At 41.1% G+C, this 12,967-nt stretch overlaps 1 protein-coding gene across 8 annotated transcripts in view; it reads right to left on the bottom strand.

The window, feature by feature from the left end:
- Positions 1–7,310: 7,310 nt before the first annotated feature.
- Positions 7,311–12,967, bottom strand: part of R3HDM1 (R3H domain containing 1) — a 128,426-nt gene continuing 122,769 nt past the window's right edge. For 7 of the 8 annotated variants that reach the window (XM_053274129.1, XM_053274163.1, XM_053274142.1 and 4 more), the window contains 4 exons: positions 11,984–12,134; positions 11,440–11,522; positions 10,713–10,797; positions 7,311–8,712 (listed from right to left, as the gene is read on the bottom strand). In XM_053274129.1, coding sequence (XP_053130104.1) covers positions 8,348–8,712; positions 10,713–10,797; positions 11,440–11,522; positions 11,984–12,134 — 684 coding nt within the window. In that variant the 3' untranslated portion in view covers positions 7,311–8,347. The remainder of the gene's footprint in view (positions 8,713–10,712; positions 10,798–11,439; positions 11,523–11,983; positions 12,135–12,967) is intronic. The other variant, XM_053274181.1, reaches the window with a different exon arrangement.

Genomic DNA, 12,967 nt, shown 5'->3' with positions numbered 1-12,967 from the left:
CTCTGTCCCTAAAGGGCTCACAGTCTAAAAAGAAACAAAAGGTTGACACCAGCAACAGCCACTGTGGGGATGCTGTGCTGGGGTGGAATACGGCCAGTTGCTCTCCGCCTGCTAAATAAAGAGAATCACCACTTTAAAAAGATGCCTTTTTGCTCAGTTAGCAGGGGTTAGCATCTAGTAAATATATCTCGTTAAAACCTCAGAATTAGATTTAGCTTTGCTTTTAATGCTGTGGTCATTATACTGTCACAGTCGTGCCAGTATAGTTGAGTCTTTTCAGCATTCTGCCATTATAAGCTCTGAACACCCAATCCCTCTGAAATCGTGCACAAATCAACTAGGGGGCAAGAAACTCCACCCCTCCAAATTTGGTGCCAATCCATTGCAAAATGGCTGAGATACAGCAGTTTAACTCCTAAAAAGAGGTTTTTGGCAACCTTTTTTCGCCACAGATAATGTATATTTTTAAATGTTTGATGTCTTGTCAATATGTTCGAACCCCTGCTAACCAGGCAAAGAGGCACCTTTTTAATGTGATTCTCTTTATTTAGCAGGGGGAGAGTAACTGGCCCTATCCACCCCCAGCAAGTGACTGTTGCTGGTGACCATCTTATGTTTCTTTTAGATTGTGAGTCCTTTGGGGACAGGGATCCATTTATTTATTACTTCTCGATGTAAACTGCTTTGGAAACTTTTATTGAAAAGCAGTATATAAATAGTTGTAGTCGTGGACCCCAAATCCAGGTCCATATGGTGAATGGTGCCTTTTGCGTGTTTGAAAAACATCAATCTAGTGATTTTTAGCAATTACTGTTTCATATCCACATAAAAGTGAAAATAACTGAAGGAAAGTTAGCTAAGAGCATAACATAGACCAACTGTCCTTATCAAGCACCTGTATTCAGAACCAGGAAGCCACTTGTTAAAAATTGCCAGGACTTGCCCCTCCCAATTTTGGCTTCAGAATTATCAGTGGGCATGCTCAGCCTGACTCACCGTTATGTTATATACCTTAGTCTGCCCACTGATAATTCTGAAGCCAAAGTTGGGAGCCGCAAGTCCTGGCAATTTCTAACAAGTGACTTCCTGGTTCTGAATATAGGTGCCTGATAAGGACGGTCAGTCCGTGAGCACTCTGGCACTTGTATAGTTAAACAACCATTCCTCTACCTCCCTTTCCTTTCATGGGCTTTTGTTTTCTCCCTCTGTACCTTTCTCTCACCACCATTAAATGAGGAAAGCAGAGGCTTGGGATAAATTACTGGAAAGTAAGTCAATTAATTCCACTGGAGCTTACTTCTGAGTAAACACGCATAGGAATCAGGACCAGCAGAGATCCTATGAAAGAATGTGGGTTCTCTTCCCCCTCCTTCCCAGCCCCTCAGCAAAGCATAGAAGGGGGAACCACCCCGTTTATTTCTCTAGGGCTTGCTTCTGAGTAAAAATGCATAGGATTGGGACCAAGGAACCTATGCTAGGAAGTTCCAAAGCAGGAACCTCAAGGAAATCCTAAAAACCGTTACTACCCAGCCCCAAGAAACCATCATTTCTGGTGGACACTGCTTTTGAACATGGAGGTTCAAAATACTTAAGAAATTAATAGTCATAGGCAGTTTGGCTCATGTGGAACCTGCATGTTCAAGGGCAGTCAACACCACAATAATAGTTTGTTGGCACTGGGTGGGAATAGTCTCTGGGATTTCCTTGCTGCACTTCCTTGGAGCTTTCTGGAAGCATGTAGCTGAGCACTGTGAGAAAGAGGATGCTAAACCTGCCATTTTATGTGCACCTTGAAGGAAATTCCATTATACTCAGTAGGACTTGCTTTTATATAATGAGGGAACAGTTAAGCAATCTCTGAAAAATGGACTTGGGGGAGGGGAGAATAATGGAAAGATCCTTTTTAAAATGTGAGTGGAAAACAATGTAGAAATCCTGTGAAGTAACCCACCAGCACCCACCCATCATGCAGATTGTTCCTAAAGAACTTGCATTAGCCAAAGTACCCCATGGGGCATAAGAGCTGTTAATCTATTTACAACAAAAATGCCAATATTTCCCCTCCTACTTTGTAGATAATACAGCAAGAAAGAGATAGTGACTGACATAATGAGGAACATTACTCAAAGTTATCCTACTGAAATTAAAAGAACATGCTAAGGCATGCCTAATGTCCTTTTTAGCCTACTTTCCAGTAGACTTATGAGGTCACCCGTCATTCCATGCATTTGTCCAATGCCTGGACTAATATGAACCAAATCGGGTACAGCTGTAGGGACACATAGGGACACTTCAATGGCATAGTTTGTGATGACATCAATCGCTATTCAAGATGGCAGACACATGAACTTTTGAGGTGCAAGTGGGCTGTCTAGTGACTTGTTTGCTCTCTAACTGATTTGAACCAAATTTGGTACAGTTGTAATGAGTGACACATAGGGACACCTCAACAGCATAGTTTGTTATGTCATCCACCCCAATTCAAGATGGCAGACACTTAAACTTTTGAGATGCAATTGGGCTAACTTGTGAACTGCCTAACCAATTTGAACCAAATTTGCTACAGCTGTAGGGACACCTTAATGGCATAATTTGTGAAGTCATCCACACCGATTAAAGATGGTGGATGCATAAAGGTCCAAGGCATAAGTGGGCTAATTTGTGGTCTTCTAACCAATTTGAACAAAATTTGGTACAATTGTAGTGAGTAACACTCAGGGAAACCTTAACGGCAAAGTTTGTGATGTCATCCACCCTAATTCATGATGGTGGATGCATGAACAATTGAGGTACAACTGGACTAACTTGTGGACTGCCTAACCAATTTGAACCAAATTTGCTACAGGTGAAGGGACACAGAGATAGCTCAAGGGCATAGTTTGTAATGATGTCATCCACCCTGATTCAAGATGGCAGGCACGTGAAAGTTTGAGGTACAAGTGGGAATGGATTTGGACCATATTTGGTACAGTTGTAGGGACACCTCAAATGCATAGTTTGTGATGTCATTCACCCCAATTCAAGATGGCAGGTGCATGAACATTTGAGGTGCAAGTGGGCTAAGTTGTGAACTGCTTAACCGATTTGGACCAAATTTAGTCCAATTGTAGGATAGTAAAAGGAAAATAGGCAGATTAGTTTTTACTAGAACCTGTGAATTTCAATGAGCCTACTTTGAGTAAGCCATTATCCTATCAGCCATTAACCACTAAGTGGAAGCCTGAGGCTTAAAGGGAAGAAATCTCTGTCTATGCTCAGAGACTACTTGTGTACACTTGTGTACAACCTTTAAAATGTACTACTTTCTAGACAGAAGGAAAAGAGTTTGACACTAATAAGTATCATGAAAACATGCCACAGCTTTATTAAAAGAGGAAGAATCACCAAGGTCAGAAGAGCTCATATCAGCTCCTCAGAGCTCTTCTGTAGCCAGAGAACAGGCCCTGGAAAGGTGAAGGGAGGGCTGCTACTCAAGGCCTGTGTGTCTTGAGTGAAGGAAGGTGTAAAAAGAAGATATAAGGGCTCCTATAGATTTATATCCCTTAAGAGAGTCGTGTTTCATCAATTGGGGGCCTTTTGTTCGCTAGGGGGCTTTATAAAGCAGAGTATGAGTCACTATATATGGTGAAAAGGTGCAATTCAGAGAGTTAAAGTCTACTATTTCGGTCAGATTGGCTTAAGGTGTGTTTGTATGTGTGGTGTTTAAGAAAAAAAAATGAAGTACAGATTTAAAGTGAAAATAAATTACCTGCTTCTTCTTGTGTCCTTATTCACTGCTGAATAATGAGGTGGAATCACACTGTCACTATTGAATGCACTAATTTTATTTTATTTTTGCCCAGCGGGGGAGAAGGAGGAGGGAAGAAGAGTGACTTTAGCTTAGTTGAAGGTTTTACCAAGTCTTGGGTGTTCAACATCACAAAGTTCTGCCTTGTAGTTTGGGTAAGCTCTTCCCCGTAGTATCTAATCAGATTTCCCCTTTTAAAACACATGGAAATTCAATAATCCAAAAACCTTCAATTTAAGATACATTTTCACTCGTGCTCTAAAAAGAATGGTAATTGCAAGTTAAGATGCCCATCTTAACTTCTGTGCCATAAGCTGTAAATACTTTGTACTGTCCGATATATGATGATGGCTTTAGAAGTGAGGCTCCATGCACCCACACTTTGCTTTGGTCTTTCAGTTGGACATTGGATTGGGGAGGGATGCATCCAGGCAGACATTTAACAGGTGGCATTTCCAGTATCACTTCTTAGAGATGCTCCTGATGAATTTCTGCCTCATGCATCTCTGATCAAGGCAAAGTGTGGGTGCATGGAGACTCATTTCTAAAGCCATCATCATATACCAGACTGTACAAAATTTTTACAGATTATGTAGCGTGAGATTAAGACGAGCACCTTAACTTGCAATTTCCATTCTTTTTGGAGCACAGGTGAAAATGTAAAGCAGCTTAACTCATCTTATACTTAAGGCTTTTGGATTACTTAGTATATATAGTACTAGCTGGGCCGGGTGCAGAGCATCTGCGCCTCTAGTCGCCGCCCACCTGCCATCATTTTCTTCCCTCATCTGCCCAGCCACTGCTTTCTTCCCCCGCCAGCCTGCTGCCATTTTCTTCCCCCACTGCCATTTTGTTTCCCACCGTGCCTGCAAGCCTGTCTGCCATCATCGCTTTCCTCTCCCCCTGCAGGCAGCTTGCTCACGAACTCTCTTGAGAGCTGCCACACATAGGATTAGTGAAGGGTATGCCTTAGAGATATCTATAGATAGATATGCTGCCAAAAGGATGTTATCTACCTTCTCCTCTCCCCTTCCCTCCACTCCCTTTACAGGCTGCATGATAGGCAGAACTCCAGTAGGTGAAGTTTTCCCCACTACAGCAGTTTTGTTTGTGATAAGAAATTTTATAGTCTTTGTTTTGATTGTCAAGTTTGTGAGCCACTCTTTATACACTTGGGTTGAAGGATGAGACATAAGTTTATTGAATAAATAATTAAAATTAGGGCTGTACTGTTTGGCCGATAGTTTAAAAAGTGCTCTGGATTAGTCTGCCAGCATATGTTTAAAATGTTAAATGTTAAATATGTTTAAAATTTTAAATACTGTAAGTACTTCAAAAACTGCTTACAGCAACTGCCATTTGTTTTCTGTTTTAAAAAGGAGACTGCAGCAGCACAGATATTTCTTTTGTTTTCGCAAAAGCACATTTTTGTAAGTGTTTAATCAGTTAACCAACTTTTAAAAATTCAATGCTACAGCTAAATGCAGTAGCCTCATAACCTCAACACTGCAATCCTTTGCACACAGAATAAACTTATTGAACTCTAGGTTATTCTATTCTGGGTACTTAAGAGAATGTCTTCTTCGCCATGAGTCCCACCCCGTTATCATCTGGAGAGATTAGTCTGTGGTTTCCACCAACTCGTCTGGGGGCTACTCAGGAACGGGCCTTCTTCATTGCTGCCCCTGGACCTTGGAATGTGGTCCCCGTTGAAATAAAAAACCTCCCCATCTCTGGCAACTTTTAAAAAGGCACTGAAGACACATTTATTCACCTAGGTTTTTAATTAGATTTATAGTTTTAAAATTGTTAATACTGGGTTTTAAATGTTTTTAAATTTTAATTGTTAATTGATTTGCTGTTTTAAATGATTTTAATTATAAACCGCCCAGAGACACAAGTTTGGGGTGGTATAGAAATATCTATCTAATTCTCTAAGACGTACCCATGGCTAATCCCATGCGTGGCAGCTCTCGCGAGAATTTGGAGAGCTGCCGGATAGTCACGGTGGGAGGGAAGAAAACTGTGGCGAACGGTGGTGGCCAGGCCGGCCAGGGAGGGGAAGCGGCGGCCAGGCCGGCCACGACCAGAAGATATACGGCCATGACTGGTAGTTGGCTGGCCAGTGCAGGTGGGCAGCCGGCACAAAAGGAGATGGTGGGCAGAGAATAAGGCAACGGTGGCAGCTGCAGGTGAAGGATGGGGTGGGCAGGTTAAAAAGTGGCGGTGGGGGGGAGGCGGCGGCAAACTAGGGGCAAAGATGCTCTGTGCCGGATCAGCTAGCTTTTAAAAAAATTAAATACATAAAATAAAATTTCTCTTTTAGCACTTTAATATTTATGCTAATAAGTATTATGCAAAGACTCGTCTTCATGGCAACAAAAATGCTTTGTAGTGGACATTGCATAAGGTAACTTCTAGTCCACCATCTCTAATTATAACCAGAATCCAAAACATCTCAGTGGAGCACCTGTTTGAAAGCCCAATCACAATGGAATACTTCCAGATAACTTGAATGTGGGGAATTACAAATGTATTTAACAGATGTTAATACCAGTAGGTATCAAAGTGGTTCAAACATGAACACACATCAGTCATCTATTATCATGATCCGCTAAAATACCTTATTGTAGCTTGAAAAACGTACTAAAGCACCATATCCTAGGAATTTCTTTCCCCATTCTGTAAAGCTTTTACTGTTAATTTTGAGATTTGAGACAAGAACATCTCATCCTAAGCACTCACCTGCCTAACATGTTCAGATGTTGGCAGTACAATACCTAGATGTACAACTTGAACAGTTCCCCTAACAATTTATTTCATACAGGCCAAGATGCATAGACTCATGTTACTAAGTGATTGAAGTGGTATTTTGTTAATTGGGCTATTTTGTATTATTTACATATATACTGCTCTTCCTTTGATGAGCTCAGAGTGACTTGTGTAGGTTCCTGTCAAGATTACCATGTCAAATCTCATCCGATATTCTCGCATTTTATTCTATGCTATAAAAATGCTTCAGCCACCCAAAAAAGGTTTCACGAGGCAGAAGAATTAATGGATAAGATCTGTGGACCACAACAAAGAATAAAACACAACAAACATTAGGAAAAGCTGTTGATATCAAGAGTGATAGCTTTTTTAATTTATTAAGAAAACAAATTCAAGTAACCTTCTCTAAAGCCTTACTCATGAAAAAGAGCAATACTCTAACTTTATAATATATCCTAACAGAATATTTTTTGCAATACTCTTTTGGTAGAGGGCCATGGTGGGCTCTCCTTTAGAGATTTTCAAACAGACTGAATTGCCATCCATTAGGCACACGGTAGCAGTTTCTTGCACTGAGATGGGGGTTGGACTACCAGACTTTCAATATCCCTTCCATAAAATGTTATGTTATGATCTTAACAATTATGCATTTTTATTTTCCTGGTGTGGGAATCTGTATCATCATCATCATCATCATCTACTTTCCATTTAGTTTTCAAACTAACTTCTTTTAAGAAGCACACCAGAACACTTTTACTTGTAAACATTTATTTTTTTTTCAAACTGAAGAAAGGCTTGCATCAGCACACATTGTACAGCCTTGCAAGTTATACAGAAATTGAAAAAAGTTTCTCCTTTATATGTGCAATGAATCATTTGATGTCCAGTGATCCTCTACAAATGATGAAAAAACATATTTAAACCACTTAAGAAGTTTCCAGCACTTATCAAATGCGATTACTTTTACATTTAAAAAAAAAGGGCGGGGGGAATCCATACTGATGGGAACAGAATTAAAGTGCAAACTTTTTGCCATTTGGGGAGTCATTTAATTTCTTTACTGAAAACAAAAATGAGCTTCAGTTAAAACTCTGCAGTGTTCATTTTTCCTCTTTAATACCAATCCTACTGGAACAGAAACAAGCTACTCAAGATTAGAATTTATTGGCAGTTAATGTTCACAGCTCCAAAGTGAATCTTGAAAGGGAAGGACTGGAGGAGGTCTTCAGTAGTTACTGTTGGAAAAGGAACAGAAGGGAAGAGAAATACGCTACCTTTCTTGCCTTTGCATACTGGGCTAGAAACACAGTGTAGTTCCATAAGAGTTCTTCTCTTTCCCTCCTCACCCCAGATCCCTGTCTTTAACTTGATATAACTGTGCTGGCTGTGTGCAAAGGGATTACAAAATACAGGTAAGAATATGGATGTTCCTTATGAACAAAAGTTTGCTGTACAACAGAGCTTTGGATCTGATACAAGAATTCGGAAATATAAAACGAAACTACTACAAAAGGGGCATCTTAACAGCATTCTTCAGAGAAAGCTGCCTGTCCATTTCATGTCACAGCAGGGTTTATTTTTTTTTAAAGTTGTTGACGATTTATCTGCACGTATTCTTTTGTATCTTCTGCCTGGATCACTGGGTTTATTCTTCAAAGGCTTTACTGTCATATGACATCCAAGGAGTCTTTATGAAGACAACAAAAAACCCCATAAACATCAAGCCAATCAAATAGAGGAGATAAGGACATGGAAGTAATAAAGGCTGAATGTTCAATGGCGTAGCTGTTACTGAGAACTAGCCCTTTCCAGAATGTGAAAGTCGTAGTGCTTCTTGCTTGTTCTCAGCCGAAACTTGTTCAGTGTGTTACTTTGTTTCTTCAATGCATTTTGGGCTGCTGACATAGTTGGAAATGTTGCAAGAACCGTGTACGTAGATGCCAAGTCACTAAGTTTGGAAGGTTCAGCGTTCACATTACTATCTCCACTACCACAATAGTGATGGTGGTGTTGCTGTTGCACCTGTAGGAATTGGGGATCCCGTAGCCACCGAATCTTGGCACCAACTTTAAGAAGTTCCACAAATAACTTTTCAGCTTCTGCACGAGTTATTCCTTCTGGTAGTTCAGTAATTTCTAAGACTTTCCCTACAACTGAAGGGGGGGGGGCAGTAGGATTAAAAAGTGCATATAACATGAGGCTTATGGTATCCCAAATCTTTTATTTAGAGAGAGACCACCCATCACATTTAATGCTTGCTTGTTTTAATGCTTGCTTGGCACTCTACCATTAGTACCAACCCTTACTATCTTCCAGCACAATCCAAGGGAAGGAGAGAGGCATCAACAGTCATGTAAAGAACATAATGAAGAGGTGTAACATTTAGCCATGCATTATGATTAGTGTTGCCAGCTTCAAAGAAGATCAACTAACACTCAGCTTTCTGCATTGCCTGAGGCTACTAATGACCAAATTAGTCAGACAGTAATGACCAGATAAGCTATCAACATGGTTTTTAGTTTGTTCCCATCTTATAAAACTGATGTTTGGAGAGTGGAATGAGAATAAAAGATGGGAACTGTGTAATGTTGCACTGAGGTTTCAACAATGTCTCAGGCAGATACTGGCCCAATGTTTAGGACAAATTAAGTATATGGCAGGGAAGTATGCAAGTTTATCCCACTGTTCAACTCTCTCCCCTGGACTGTCACCATAAAGCAGGATTCAATCAATCCCTGTGCATACTTTTAAAAAATTTTACTTGAGTACCAGCTTCTAAATTTGCTATTTTGTAATATTTTAAATTAAATTGTGTCTATTTTTAAAAAAATTTAAAATTAGATTTATAGTTTTAAATTTTTAATACTGGGTTTTAAATTTTTTTAAATGTTTTACATGGTTTTCATTGTAAACCACCCATAGACACAAGTTTTGGGCGGTACAGAAATATTTTAAATTAAATTAATCTACAAGGATCTGACATTCCAAGACAAACCAAAACTGGAAGCAGTTATTTGACCTTTTTTCTCATGGCAACCATGCAGACCAAGCTTCAGGACACCCACCCATGTATGTCTAAGGATGTGCACAAACCTCTACGGAGGCCCTTTTATGGGCCTCCAAACAGGTTCGAACACTGGGTGGGTTCAAGGTTCGAAGGTGGGGAGGGGTCCTCGCTTTAAGGGTGGGGGAGGGTGCATTTACCTCTCCGCCCGCTGGCACTGGAGTTAGGTAAAATCCCTTGGGGTGGCAGTGTACCTCCCTTCTGCTTCTTCAGCCGGAAGTACCAGCCACGCGTGTGCATGCTGGCCACATGCCTGACGTGTGCGAGTGCGCATGCGATGTGTGCGCACACATGCCCGGTACTTCCAGCCACTTCTGGCAGAAGAAGCAGAAGGGGCGGCAGGGAGGTACAGGGAGGAAGAGGAGAGCTGATCTTGTGGCAGCAAGCATGACTTGTCCCCATAGCTAAGCAGGGGCCACGCTGATTGCATATGAATGGGAGACTTGATGTGTGAGCACTGCAAGATATTCCCCTCAGGGGATGGAGCCGCTCTGGGAAGAGCAGAAGGTTCCGAGTTCCCTCCCTGGCTTCTCCAAGATAGGGCTGAGAGAGATTCCTGCTTGCAACCTTGGAGAAGCCTCTGCCAGTCTGTGAAGACAATACTGAGCTAGATAGACCAATAGTCTGACTCGGTATATGGCAGTTTCCTATGTTTCTATGCTGCCCCAAGGGATTTTACCTAACTCCAGTGCCAGTGGGGAAGAAGCTAGGGGAGAGGTAAATACACCCTCCCCCGCCCTTCAAATCTTACCCCCTGTTTTGAGCCACCCCCTCCCAGTTCTGTGCACATCCCTACCCACATCATATCAGCTAAAGATCAGCAAAAGAGAATTGTGATAAATGCAGAATAAGCTAGTGTGTTTTCTGCAGGCGGGGTGGAATAGCAGCTGCCATATCTGGAGCACAAAAACAAATTGTTTGGGGGCATATGTTGGGTTGTTTGCACAAATATGCATACCTCCTGCTGCCTATTGTCGCACCACATTCTGCACCCATCTCCAGAAAACAGACACTCAGAGTTGAGGTGAAATGGAGATATGCACAATATACTTTTGCAGTGCTCTGGTTGCCATACAATGAATCACACACCTGGTTCTCCTGCACCGAGATCTGCTGAAGCAGCCTTCTTGGCTGGTTTTCTTCCTCTGTTTCCGTGTCTGCTTCCAGGTTGACACTATGGGATGGTTGTGGTGAGGCGGGGTCAGATATACATAGGAGAGAAAGAATGATCAAAGAATGACACATTTACTCAAGAGGAGAACTGGTAGCACACTACATATATCCCAAAGGAATTCATTCACTGCAGTGTAATGTGATAAATAAACCCTCTTGGGATCCCAATGGCACACTGTTGATGCTCCTTCGTTATGAGGAGAAAAAAGGCACACATAGTAGTTGTGGGCAAGTAAAGCTCTGGTTCTTGCTTTTCACAAATCTCACACCAAGCTTGGGCCAACCTGAGTCAAACATACATCTGTGTTTGTAAGTAGCACTATGTTGTCTCAAGGCCCCAAAATGTTGTATTTGCACCATTAAATGTTTTACACACACACTAAGGTTAATGCTTTAAGGAGAGAGCTGAACAATGCTTATTTTAAAGGACATGCCTTGCTTATGCAGCACATTAGGTCACCACAAATCCATATGCATTAGGGCTTCATAGGGTCAAAGCCAAATCTCTTGCACCTCACCCCTGGCCTTACCAACATAGAAAACAGTTCTAATAGGAAAGCAGGTCATTTCTCACGCACAACATTATAGATTATGTGCACGTTATTTTTCGTATTGTGGAGCCTTTTTTGTTTGTTTGCATTACCTGTGGGCCTGCTACGTGACCATGTAGCAAAGATGGAGGATTGTACTGCAATGGCTGGCCAAGCAAGGGATATCTGGTATCACCTGAAGATAGACATTTACATTTCAGATGTCTACACACATATATACGGAACGTCTGTGTAAATAAAGAATGCACTAACACTCACAAATATTGCAAAACATTAACAGAGGTGCATTTTGAGGACCCTGAGGAGGAAGTACTTTCTTTGAAGCAGAAGGTAATTTACAGTATGTTCTGCTCCTAAAATATATATTGTAGCACTGTAATTAGGGGTGTCTGTGCAACACTATTGACTATTATTTATATCACCACCACCTCCAAGATTTGAAGAGTCAGACGATAATTAGGATGGAGTCTATTTCAAGAGAAATCAAATTGAAGAAGCTTCAAGAGAAATCAAATGAAAAACATCAAGGGGCAAAACCAATTTGTTTCCCTTAAAATACAAAACATTAGTTTACTCCTCCAACCCAACCCACACACCTCAATGTAAGCAGCTACTTATTTATATGCTAATTCTCACCTTGTCCAGGGACAAAAGGTCTAGAGAATGGGGACACAAGAGGAAGAGGTGCTAATGTGGGACGGATATTCTTCATATTTGACAGCTGAGCTGGTGCTGGCGATTGGGCTGGAGAAGTTGCAGGGCTACCTATTTGTGGACTGTGTTGTAACTTTATTTGAGAGAGAGAGAGAGAGCGAGAGAGAAAGAGAGAGAGAGAAGAGGAAAAATATATTAGGGTGCCAGAGGGTGGGAAATAGTTCCTTTTCAGTACAGGTGAATCTAGGACAATTAGAATATCGTGCAAAAGTCCATTAATTTCAGTAATGCAAATTAAAAGGTGAAACTGATATATGAGACAGATGCATTACATGCAAAGCGAGATAAGTCAAGCCTTAATTTGTTATAATTGTGATGATCATGGCGTACAGCTCATGAAAACCCCAAATCCACAATCCCAGAAAATTAGAATATTACATGGAACCAAGAAGACAAGGATTGTAGAATAGAACGATATCGGACCTCTGAAAAGTATAAGCATGCATATGTATTCAGTACTTGGTTTGGGCCCCTTTTGCAGCAATTACTGCCTCAATGTGGCGTGGCATGGATGCTATCAGCCTGTGGAACTGATGAGGTGTTATGGAAGACCAGGATGCTTCATTAGCGGCCTTCAGCTCTTCTGCATTGTTTGGTCTCATGTCTCTCATCCTTCTCTTGGCAATGCCCCATAGATTATCTATGGGGTCATGTCAGGCGAGTTTGCTGGCCAATCAAGCACAGTACACTGTATACTTTTCGGAGGTCCGATATTGTTCTATTCTACAATCCTTGTCTTCTTGGTTCCATGTAATATTCTAATTTTCTGGGATTGTGGGTTTGGGGTTTTCATGAGCTGTACGCCATGATCATCACAATTATAACAAATTAAGGCTTGACTTATCTCGCTTTGCATGTAATGCATCTGTCTCATATATCAGTTTTCACCTTTTAATTTGCATTACT

This window comes from Hemicordylus capensis, chromosome 1 (assembly GCF_027244095.1).
Source record: "Hemicordylus capensis ecotype Gifberg chromosome 1, rHemCap1.1.pri, whole genome shotgun sequence".
Lineage (NCBI taxonomy): Eukaryota > Metazoa > Chordata > Lepidosauria > Squamata > Cordylidae > Hemicordylus > Hemicordylus capensis.
Note: the sequence above shows the minus strand (reverse complement) of the source record. Positions and strands in the feature narration are given on the sequence as shown.